This window comes from Aspergillus karnatakaensis (assembly GCF_047715665.1).
Source record: "Aspergillus karnatakaensis strain CBS 102800 unplaced genomic scaffold BJY04scaffold_103, whole genome shotgun sequence".
Lineage (NCBI taxonomy): Eukaryota > Fungi > Ascomycota > Eurotiomycetes > Eurotiales > Aspergillaceae > Aspergillus > Aspergillus karnatakaensis.
This window is the reverse complement of record NW_027395815.1, coordinates 68,795-80,343: the sequence shown is the minus strand read 5'-3', so window position 1 is coordinate 80,343 and position 11,549 is coordinate 68,795. Positions and strand designations below refer to the sequence as shown.

The window sequence follows — 11,549 nt, the reverse complement described above, 5'->3', positions numbered from 1 at the left end:
CCCAGCCCCTCCACCGCCGCCTCCTCCTCCTCCTCCTCCTCCTCCCCCACCGCCGCCAGGGGTACAACCACAACCAGCGCCTCCTCCACCGCCGCCGCCGCCACCACCTCCAGCACCTCCTCCGGCACCTCCTCCGCCGCCTGCTCCCCCGCAACCACCCCCGCCCCCGCCGCCGCCTCCGCCCCCTGGTGGGTTAGGGCTAGTTGGTGGAATGCCAGGTCCATCCCCAACCTCCCCATTCGCTGCGCACTGGTTGATATAAGCGGCTACAGCGCCAGATCCCGGGTTGACATTCAGGTAATCGTCCTTGCCGTCACCGTTCAAATCAGCAAGAACAACGCGGCCTTGATTCTGAACACCCGCAGCAATAACTCCAATTTTGTCCCAGCTCGCAAGCTCTGGCTGCTTCTCCAAATTGCCGTTGTTCAGCCACGCCTCGGCCGCTCCACCGTCCCAGACAACCACATAGTCGTCAAGTCCGTCGCCATCGATATCGGCGAATCGCACTTTCTGACCAGGAGCACCTACTCCACCGGCGATAGTGCCGATGCCGTTGTAGTTGCGGCCGTCGTTCATGACATTTCCTGTGCCAATGTAGGCGTCGACTGCGCCACCATCCCAGACAACCAGATAATCAGCTATGCCGTCTCCTATAACACGAATTAGCATCTAATAAGCTTGAGGACTGAAGGTAGACTTGCCGTTGACATCGCCAAAGCGGATTTTGTCACCAGGAGCGCCGACGCCCGTGGCAATGGTACCCAGCTCATCAAAGTTCGGGCCTCCACCTTTATTGAGGTTACCATTGTTCCGCCAGCCTTTCGCAGCACCACCATTGTAGACCAAGATGTAATCATCCAGTTGATCGCCGTCCAGGTCAGCAAAATGGATGTTGTCGGCCGTAGCACCGTCAACGCCAGTGATGATCTCTCCGAGCGAAGTCCATCCGTCACCAGCATTCAACCAGGCCTCTGCACCCCCGTTCGAATCAAGGTACAGAATGTCAGCCCGTCCGTCTCCGTTTAGGTCAGGGAATCGAACTCCATCACCGCTCTTGCCGGCCTTGCCAGTATTGATCCATGCAGAGACCGCCCCGCCGTCGGAGACCGAGAGATAATCAACCCTTCCATCACCGTTCAGGTCTCCGAATCGCACGGAGTCTCCAGTGACGCCACTTACACCTCCTGCAATGACGCCGATCTCCTCAAAATTGCGACCTTCGCCTTTGCCCAGATTTCCGGTGTTGCGATAGCCTTCCATGGCACCTCCATCGAACAGTATAAGGTAGTCAACTAACCCATCACCATCGAAATCCTCGAGACGGACTTTATCGCCAGAGACACCAGAGACCCCAGTAGCAATCGTGCCGATTTCCTCAAACTTGCGGCCCTCCCCTCCTATGCTCCCCGTGTTGAGCCACGCCTTGAGGGCACCGCCCTCATACAGAATCAGATAGTCAGCAAGCCCGTCACCGTTAACATCACCGAAGCGCACTTTCGACCCATCCTCGCCCACTCCAGCCGCAATGGTCCCTACTTCTTCGAACTTGCGGCCTTGCCCAGAGACAATCGTACCCTGGTTGAGCCAGGCCTTGACTGCGCCGCCATCATACACAATAAGATAGTCCGCAAGCCCGTCTCCATTGACATCAGCAAACCGGACCTTGGACCCATCCTCGCCAACCCCTGTCGCAATTACTCCAACATCAATCCAGTTGCGTTCTTTGCCAGTCGATGGAATGTTGCCGTTGTTGCGCCACGCACGAACAGCTCCGTCATCGTCAACAACAAGGTAATCATCCAAGCCGTCACCTAATCCCATGGTCAGTGTACCTGTATCCATCCTTCCCATCAACACGGCGCTTACCATCAATATCCGCAATGATAACATTCTCCCTACTCGCCCCATCCACCCCCGGCGCAACCTCCCCCTCCTCCGACCAAATCCTCATCAAATCCGCAACAGTGCCCTCCTTCACCCACTTCGACCCGGTGCAAGTCCCTCCCCCTCCTCCACCAGCACCACCAACCCCCAACCCAACACCCCTAGCCTCCGACTCCTCAGGCACACCAACCCACCCCTTCTCAACAGCCTCCACAATCCCCGCAAACCACGCATTCGCCATTTTCGCATACCCACTATCATTCGGATGCTTCTTATCCGCCAGATCCCCAACCCCCAAAACACCACTCATATCAACAACCATCACCTTCTGCCCACCTTCCTGTCTCAAGGCCACCATCTCGCCAATCCCCCGATTATAAACCTCCGTCCGCGCTTGCATCCCTTCATCCGTCGAGAAGATAATCTTCGCAACAAGAACCACCGCATCGGGACACTCCCGCTGTACATTCTCGATGATCTTCTCTAACCGGTCGACGGCACCTGCAACCTCCCGGTTCAAATCCATGTCGTTCGTCCCGGCATGCAGCAGCACGATGTTCGGCCTCGCGGCCGTCGATAGCAAAGCGTACTCTTGGATCTCGGCGAGGAAAGAGCCCGAGTGGCCCTGGTTGTCGTTGTCGGGCATGTTTCCGTTACGCCGGTTGCCGATGAAGTCGACGCTGCTGCCGCTGAGTAGTGAGGAGAGGGGTCCCCGATACCCATTTCCTGTGCTGCTGAGCGAGCCCCAGGTTATGGAGTCGCCGAGGGGCATGATGCGAAGGGGGACGGGGAGGGCGGCGCGCGGGGTGTGTGGTTGGGTGTGGGTGTGGACATTGTTGGTGCCTTGGGGGAGGTGGAGGGGGGTTGGGGTTGAGGTTGTGAGGCCGGCTAGGAGGGTTATTGCTGCGAGGGAGGCTGAGAGCGCTTGGAGGCGCATTTTGGTGTAAGAAGCAGGGAGGAACAATGGAAAAAAAAGAGAGAAAAAAAAAGGAAGAAGAAGGAAATAGCAAAGAAGAGGTAGAGAGAGAAAAGAGCGTGAAGAAACAGCGAGCGTATGGTAGGCCCGGGGGAACTTAGTAGCCCCGCGTCTTGGATTGAATGAATGAACGAGCGATATCAGCTCTAAGGGCACTGTCTCGAGCGAGAGCATCTCTCAGGGTCAGCGGCACAGCTCTTTATATACCTTTCCCTGCGCTTTCCATCCTAGCCGTGTTCTGGCAAGTCGAAGCTATATTCTCTGCAGGGTTGCATGAGCAGTGTGGTGGATACTTAGGCCTCCCCTGCAGGTACCTGGGTTACAACCCCAGGGCTAACAGGCAGCGCCACCAACAGTACTAGCTAGTGCGATTGAGCAAATCCAACTCGAGAGGCGGGTAGTGGTTATTTACTTCTTTCTCCTCTTGTTCAGTTATCTCTGCAATAGACATAGTTACCTAGATTCCAATATCGGTGATTTGAGATTTAAAGATCGATCTTGTAGAGATGGGCACAACAGAAGAGTCATTCGCTACTCCTACTCAGGCTTGTATTCGTGGTAATTACCACTACTAGACCAGTGGTATTATAGAGAGTAAATAATATGTCACGAGCGACAGGATGCGGCGTAGTAATCCTTCACTGTGATAGACTCGAATATATACACGGTACTCAGGCGTCCGAGACCCTCACACGATGGGAGTAACAACTTCCTTCCTCTTCCGACCTTGTCTGACGTGGTGGTTTCCGGGGCCAAAACGCGGTTGCGTGCATAGTCGTATAGATTAGGCGGGACATCAAACAATAAGAAAGAGGGCGAGAACGAAGACAGGATCACTTGGTATGAGGGAATCCAGGCACAAGGATGTGGGATCTAGCTATCATAGAGGCTCAGGGACCACAAGTGAGATAAAGTGGCGTTATTACTTGCGCCCAAGGCAGTGGGTAGAGATGCTAGGTCGAAAACAACAGTCGATTCATCTTAGACCCCCACACTTGCATCCATAGTTACTCGTTCGAGCCAGTTAAAAGCCATTGGAAGGTAATTCTGCAAGCTAGATTCAATCTCCACTACCTTGCAGCTGGACGCCTAACAAGATCTGATCCTGATGCTTCTTGCTGTGGAATGGAATACAGTGGGGTCGGGGGGGGGGGGGTGAAAAACGAAGGATGTTCACATGGACATGAATAATTCCAAACTGAACATCATCTGATTCTGCAGACAGCATAGGGAGATGGAGATACGAGAATAATACGCTGGGTGTAACATAGTGAGCATGCAGGGCGCACTTAGGACGCCTAAAGCATGGGTTGCGATGGCTTGGAGATGAACAGTGGGCCTGAAATATAAACCAAGCACTACTACACGAAATTCCGGTATATATACTGTCGAGATTTGCTTTGAGCGCACGAGAATCATCTACCGAGTACGACTCAGTGCAGATTTTTTACCCATATAGTTATCCCCCAAGGTACTCACCTTCCATCGGAACTATTCTTTCGAACTGGTCGGAGAGATCTTCTTGATCGCACTATTATGCCTCTACCTAGGTATCAGACTTGCTGAGTAGTAATTGGTATGTGAAAGCCACGGCCAAATATCCCTGCCGCGTGACATGAAATGATCGATATAGAGCCGTCTTTAGGCTAAAGGAAAACATGGCCCTGCGATGTCGGTGTAAATGATTGGTAGTTCCTCGGTTCAAGCTTCCCCGCGCGCAAATGGAGGGGTAAATCATCTCATACTCCGCACTAGTTACCCTGACACTTATCACCAGCGCTCTTCCTCACTCCCATTTCCACTCCCACGCGCCTGAACTCGCAACCATGGGCAAACGCATCATTGTAACCGGCGGCTCCGGCAAAGTCGGCCAATCCGTCCTAACAACCCTCCTCGCCCACGGCCACACCATCCTAAACCTCGACATCACCCCTCTCCCACCCACATTCCCGCACCGAGACCGCATTCACACCCTCCTCGTCGACCTCACCGACCTCGGCCAGGTCCACTCCGCCTTCACCTCCCGCTTCCACGACTCCTGCCCCTTCCCCCCCGAATCCCTCAACCAGATCCCCGACGCCGTCATCCATCTCGCCGGCCACCCGCGCAACCTCATCGTCCCGGACTGCGAGACCTACCGCGTGAATACCCAAGCCGGGTTTAATGTCCTGGACGCCGCGACGAGGCTGGGCATTAAGAAGATTATCATCGCGAGCACGGTGTGTGTGTATGGGCCGCCGTATGGGGAGGGGTGTTTTGAGTTTCCTTCTTTTCCCGTGGACGAAGAAGTTGATGTGAATCCGGCCGATACGTATGCGATTTCGAAGGTTTGTGTTGAGCGTACGGCGAGGGGGTTCGCGCGAAGGTTTGAAAAGGTCGGGGTGGATATCTATATCTTCCGCCTTGCGGCTGTGCTTAATCCGGAGGATTATGAAAGGATGAATGAGATCTGGAGTCGGAATCCGAGCGAGCGCAAGGCTGTTGGGTGGAGTTATACGGACGCGAGGGATTTCGGGGAGATGTGTGAGTGTGCGCTAAATGTGGATGGGCTTGGGTATCAAATTTTTAATGCGACGAATGATGAGGTGACAGTTGATACGGGGTCGACGGTGGAGATCTTGAGGAGGGAGGCTCCGGGCGTAAAAGTTACGAGGGAGATGGAGAGGTGGGAGGCGCCGTTGACAAATCGAAAAATTAGGGAGGTGTTGGGGTTTCGGCAGGGGCATTCGTGGAGGGAGCAATTTGGATATCAGAGAATTTAGCCCAAATACTAGGTAGTAGGTGATGTTGATATTGAGGATGTGTTCAAAAAGTCTGCAGAAACCAATTCTGCAATGCCCCCGGCGACTCTCCGTTCCTCTCGAGCATTGGCCTCTCCATGACGGAGCTCCCGTGCTCGAGAATAAAGGTCAGCATCCACTGATCCATGCGGAAGCTTTCATCGATAGACCTCGTGCAGGCATTGTGGAAGACCTGCAGCCGGGATAGCGCAACATCAAGCGTGACCCAAAACGTCTGTAATTCCGTCAAGATCTCGAAGTTCTGAGCTAGTCGCTGTCTCGCGAGTTGTATCTTCGCTCCCTCGTCGCTGAATAACAGCATGTGGATGTAGATTGTGGACGTCACGACGAGCATGTGCCCGACCATCACGTAGAGACACTGGCACTGGCAGTGCGGCTGGGTCTGAGTCAGTGCGCGGCACCGGTAGAGGAGGTTACAGAATGCGAGGGCGTGCTCTTCGCATTGTGTGCGATAGCCGGATATAGAGTCGAAAGAACCTTCGTGGTCTGGGTTTCGCGCGAGGAATTGGTAGAACAGGACTTCGTTGTAGTAGTGGTAGCCTAGGTGGAGGGCGGCAAATGCGTTCCCAAGACCTAATGACGCATATCGCTCTAGATTGGCCGGAGTCTCTTGGAGCGACGGAGGGAGTGCGTCGGCCCAGCTGCGAAGCTCGCGGGCCAACGAGTCAACGGTGATGCTAAGAGATTGGTAGTCTATTAGGCTGTTGACGGATGCCTTATTGAGGTGGTGGATACGGGTCCATATTCGAGCTAGGATGACCATCTCACCCCAGAGGCTAGACGAGTCTGAGTCTATCGAGACTGTATCGCTGCGCAGAGATATGAATGTTTCTTCGTGCGTTGGGAGAGGATGATGCTCAACGAAGTCTAGTTGTCGAGGGAGGTTAAGGCCCATGGAGGACCAGATGTCGATCATGTAGAGTGACCACCATACTACGAAAGCATCAGCAACTGAGCACCAACAGATACTAGGTGCATACTCCGTAGATGAACCTGCCTCTCAACCAGAGTCTCACACCTCCTCCTCGGTAAGTCAAGTATCAGCGCCAAACGCACCGCAACAGAGTAATATAACGACTCCGACTTCATCTGGAACTCCGAAAACGAGACCGTTCCCAGCAGAATGCATGCCTGAATTGTGCCGACAGATATATCAGAGAGATCTAATAGCTTCTTCGCCCGCTCAGCATATCTGTCGCCGCGACGCCGCCGGTCAATACCGTCGAAAATGTGATTGTTGGAGAAGCGCGCACCCAGCGCCATCATACTGTAGAGCAGTACATCGGAGAATGCTCCATCATCAATCTTCTGCTCCACCGACGGCCGGTGAAAGATCGAATGGTGGGTGTCGTGAACAACGAGAAAGTACAACGCGACAAGTTCTTTCCGCAATTCCAGTGATGGAACCTCATCACCTAGGGGGTTGCTCGCTGCATCTTTTCTCGCCAGTTGAGGCGCCAGACGTGGCGTTGGAGGCGAACGAGCAGGCCTCACAGACCAGCCATGCAAGCTACAGGTAATTCCAAGCGCTCGGCATCGAGCGCAAACACTATCCCTGCCGTCAACCCGGCATTTTCGCTTATTAGACCTGTTCGGTTAATATGTGCTATACCTAGCGATGAAGCGGGAATCCTACCGACAGGCATCGCAGGCTGTGACTGGCCTCATCTTGATCGGCGATCGGAGTACAGTCCGAGATCTGCCCAGAAAGACAGGGGATGAGAATGCGGGGTTAGGTGGCATTTTATAGGCAGTGGTTTTCCACCAACCCCTCGTCTCCAAAGCCGGTTCCGTTGCCAACGCTGTGGAGAGGGAGAGTCATGTACTGAGGGGATGGGGATATGGAGATATCGCGGGGAAAGAGAACTATATTAAGCCTACCTATACTTGCGCAATTGGAAAATCAATACAACAGACAGACTTTCTGAGTGTCAAAATGCCATCGCAAACGATCTCAGTTGAGAGTGAAGCCCTCCGGGTCAGCGTCTTCGTCGACGAGCAAGGGGCGGGATACCTAAAAGAGGTAATCCCGAGAGGAGCCACCCCACCCCCACCAGCTTCCAAATACTTTTCCGACTCCTCTGCGCCTCTCGTTGAAGTCCGTCTTGCTGGAGAAGGAACAGAGAAGCACAAGTCTTCAAAAGCCCTCGTCGGAACCTACGTCGGCCCCCGCCTGAAATACCAATCCCACGAGATCCAGACGGGAGACGGCACGAAGACCCTGAACGTCACTCTCTCCGACTCCAAGATCACCGTCATCTCCCACCTGACAGTCTACGACTCAACTCCCATCGTGCGCGCGACAGCAACAATCCAAAACTCAAGCGACAGCGATGTCGTGCTCACCCAGCTCACCTCCCTCGTCCTCGGCGGCCTCACATCATCCTCCGCAAACTGGTGGACCGATTACACCCTCTCTGTCCCTAACAACTCCTGGTTCCGCGAAGCCCAATGGATTGAGCACTCCCTCCCCAGCCTCGGCGTCGACGACTACGGCGCCTACGGCCGGCCCGAAAACCACTACGCCTCCCTCGCTCACTACGCAGTCTCCAACCGCGGCACCTTCTCAACAGAAGGACACCTGCCCATGGGCCTCCTAAAGCGCAAAGATAACGCCGAAACCTGGCTCTGGCAAGTCGAGAACAACGGCTCCTGGCGCTGGGAAGTCGGTGACTGGAAGGACAGCGTCTACGTCGCTGCCGGCGGACCGATCGAATCCGACCACGACTGGCGACAGCGCCTCAGCCCCGGTGAGACATTCACCACCGTCCCCGTCGCCCTCGTGCATGTCCTCGACAACTACGAAACCGCCTTTGCAGCCCTCACAAAATACCGCCGCGCCATCCGCCGCAAGCACACCGATAACAGAACCCTCCCCATCATCTTCAACGACTACATGAACTGCCTCATGGGCGACCCCACCGACGACAAAATCCTCGCCCTCGTCGACCCCGTCGTCAAAGCCGGCGCCGAGTACTTCGTCATCGACTGCGGCTGGTATGCCGACGACGCAGGCTGGTGGGACGACGTAGGCGAGTGGGAACCCTCAAAGAAGCGCTTCTCCAAGGGTCTAAAGCACCTCCTCGGCCAACTCAGAGAAAAGGGCCTAACCCCAGGTCTCTGGATCGAACCCGAAGTCGTTGGCGTCCGCAGCGTCGTCGCCGACCAACTCCCCGCCGAGGCCTTCTTCCAGCGCGACGGCCAGCGCATCAAAGAGAAGAACCGGTACCAGCTCGACTTCCGTCACCCAGCTGTGCGCGAGCGCATGCACGGGATTATCGGCCGGCTGGTCACAGAGTTCGGCGTCGGATACTTCAAATTCGACTACAACATTGAAGTCACCCAAGGCACGGACGTGGATACCTCCAGCCCCGGGTCCGGACAGCTAGACCATAACCGCGCGTACCTGCGCTGGGTGAACGAGCTGCATGATAGATTCCCGGATCTTGTGATTGAGAATTGCTCGAGTGGGGCGCAGCGCATGGACTATGCGATGCTCGCCACACATGCTCTGCAGTCGACGAGTGACCAGCAGGATCCGGATCGGTATGCCGCTATTTCGGCGGCGCTGCCGACGGCTGTGACCCCGGAGCAGGGGGCGACATGGGCGTATCCGCAGCCGGAGTGGGATGATGAGACGAATGCGCTTACCGTTGTGAATAGTTTGCTCGGGAGGATTCATCTTAGTGGGCGGCTGGATATTCTGAGTCCGCATCAGTTTGGTATTATTAAGGAGGGGATGGATGTTTATCGGGCTATTCGGGGGGATTTGCCTACCGCTGATGCGTTTTGGCCGCTGGGGCTGCCAGCATGGCACGATGAGTGGCTTGCGTTGGGGTTGGCTGCTGCGTCTGGGGGTCGGTTCTATGTGGCTGTTTGGAGGAGGGGAGGGGGTGAGTCTGTGGAGTTGCCAGTTCCTGTGTTGAAGGGGAAGAATGTTGATGTGGAGTTTCTTTACCCCGTGGCCTTTGGGGCTGAGTCGGAGTGGAAGGCTGAAGAGGGGGTTTTGAGGGTGAAGGTCCCGTCGAAGCTTTGTGCAAGATTGTTTAGATTGACTGTCTCCTGAGGTCTCCATCTATAGCTAAGCCTTCTCGGGGCTGGACTTAATGGTTGAAGTGAATGTGGATGATAAGGCGTTGAATCTTAATTCAACTTTTGCATTCCCATCTACCACTCCTATTCATCCAAGGCCCTCGATATACATGATGCTCTAAGCAAACCCTGTGAAAGCTGTTCATCCTGTATCCTACACTCGAATTGATCTACTACATATAGAAACCGCACCTGTGGACCATCCCTCTCATCTCAAATTCTTCATTAACTGCTGTAGCAAAAGACAGATATAACCAGCATAACCTCACTCAACCCGGGTGAAGAAAAGACAAGCGCAAAGACAAGAGAAAAAACCGAACATATCTGACCAAACAACCAGCATACCCCCCTCTTTCCTTTCCATTCCCATCTACCTACTCCCATCAATCAAACCCGCACTCCCCGCAAAGTCAAACCGCCACCCTCTCAACCTTCGCCTTCTCCAAAATCCCATAATCCACACAGCGCCACAGCCACCGAAACACCGTGAACTGGCTCTCCCGCGCCTCCGTCTCCCGAAACAGCCCTTCTACAATGGGGCCATCGGCTGGCTACACTGTGCCGATGTAGTGTCGCTCGTACTCGTTCTCGAGCCTCCGGTGCTCGGCGCTGCGCATGTCATGGTGTGTCACGATGTGTTCGTAGGCTGGTGCAGGGCTGGTTTCGGATTCATCTCCTGTGGCATTGGCAGTGGGAGTGTCAGAGGCAGAGGTAGTGGCAGAGGCAATAGGGGCTGTGGAGAACCAGTGACAGGTCCTCTTGTTGTCCTTGTGCAGGATTACGATGTAGTGGGCTGGGTCCGGGGTGGGGGTTTGTTTGAGGCGGGCGAGGTAGACGTCGTAGTTGTTTTGGGGTAGGGGTTGGAGGCGCGGGCGGTTTGTATTGAACATTTTGGCTGCGGAGGTTATCCTGGCGATTCCTGTAAATGGGTTCTGGAAGTATCTTTGCTGCTTGTGGGTTATCCTGTCGGGATCTGCTGTGCATAGATAGTTGGCTGACTTGTGGGCCGCATTTTGTGTTTATATATCAAGTATCCTATACCTGCGTTGATTGAGAAGTCTTTGTGGATAAGGTCTTTGTTGATGGATGAGTTTTCAAACCGCCTGTCTTCTGAGACTGTTTGTTGAAGGGAGAATAATGAGAAGAGTGAACAAGGCCTTCGCCCTCGAACAAACGCTCCATGGTGTTTCATGGTGTCTGCCTTTGTTTCGTCGGATGTTCTGTAGGTTTTGGTCTGTTGTGACTCTCGCAAGAGCCTCTCGTTTGCCGCAGGCTAACTGAGGAAATACTGTACATACTTGTATAACCTCACAGCCAGTAAGGGGGTAACGGCATTGCTAGAGAGTTGATGGTCAGCACTTGAATCGACACAGCATACCGAGAGGAGTATGGTTAGTATACGCAGAGTGGCTAGGCTCAGATGATAGCTAACCTGTGCTCAATAGAGTCGTCCAGCGAGGCCTTTTACATACCGCGAGGATTAAACAAGGATCAAATAGCCCTTGGGTAAAGTCTCTTTATAGTGGTGATGGCCGGAGACGTAAGACGAATGAAGCCTCTGCTGGAGTACACATTGGCCCCCTCCGCTCGGCCATGTCCCTCGTAGCAGGACCATTCGCCAGGCCTTCTTGACTTGATAGGCGCCTTCGTAGTGTTGGCTGTTTAAAAACAACGCCTGAACCCCTAGATTCTAGAAGATTTTGCCCTCGACGACTTCTCACTAGAGGGGGTTACCGGTCGGGATATCTTCGGGCTATTTTCGGCATACCTTCCAATCGCTCAGAGGTCATTTCAAA

At 54.3% G+C, this 11,549-nt stretch overlaps 5 protein-coding genes across 5 annotated transcripts; 2 read left to right on the top strand and 3 right to left on the bottom strand.

Annotated features, from left to right (window-relative positions):
- Positions 1-14: 14 nt before the first annotated feature.
- Positions 15-2,821, bottom strand: BJY04DRAFT_224886 (uncharacterized protein; the record flags this gene model as incomplete). Its single annotated transcript, XM_073718081.1, has 4 exons — positions 15-185; positions 232-650; positions 687-1,811; positions 1,867-2,821. Coding segments are annotated over 4 exons (2,670 nt in total), but the record flags the coding sequence as incomplete, so codon positions are not given.
- A 1,575-nt stretch (positions 2,822-4,396) lies between these two features.
- Positions 4,397-5,784, top strand: BJY04DRAFT_225853 (NAD-dependent epimerase/dehydratase family protein). The gene has a single exon (XM_073718283.1). It carries the CDS (start codon positions 4,687-4,689, stop codon positions 5,620-5,622), a length of 936 nt encoding a protein of 311 aa, XP_073564413.1. The 5' UTR covers positions 4,397-4,686; the 3' UTR covers positions 5,623-5,784.
- BJY04DRAFT_211975 (fungal specific transcription factor domain-containing protein) lies at positions 5,666-6,924 on the bottom strand (the record flags this gene model as incomplete). Its single annotated transcript, XM_073714477.1, has 2 exons — positions 5,666-6,594; positions 6,642-6,924. The coding sequence occupies 2 exons, from the start codon at positions 6,922-6,924 to the stop codon at positions 5,666-5,668; spliced, it is 1,212 nt and encodes a 403-aa protein (XP_073564412.1).
- Positions 6,925-7,524: 600 nt separating this feature from the next.
- BJY04DRAFT_225845 (putative Melibiase subfamily) lies at positions 7,525-9,774 on the top strand. The gene has a single exon (XM_073718282.1). The coding sequence runs from the start codon at positions 7,598-7,600 to the stop codon at positions 9,725-9,727; it is 2,130 nt and encodes a 709-aa protein (XP_073564411.1). The 5' UTR covers positions 7,525-7,597; the 3' UTR covers positions 9,728-9,774.
- A 530-nt stretch (positions 9,775-10,304) lies between these two features.
- On the bottom strand, positions 10,305-10,643 carry BJY04DRAFT_224882 (uncharacterized protein; the record flags this gene model as incomplete). Its single annotated transcript, XM_073718080.1, has 1 exon — positions 10,305-10,643. One exon carries the CDS (start codon positions 10,641-10,643, stop codon positions 10,305-10,307), a length of 339 nt encoding a protein of 112 aa, XP_073564410.1.
- Positions 10,644-11,549: the final 906 nt, after the last annotated feature.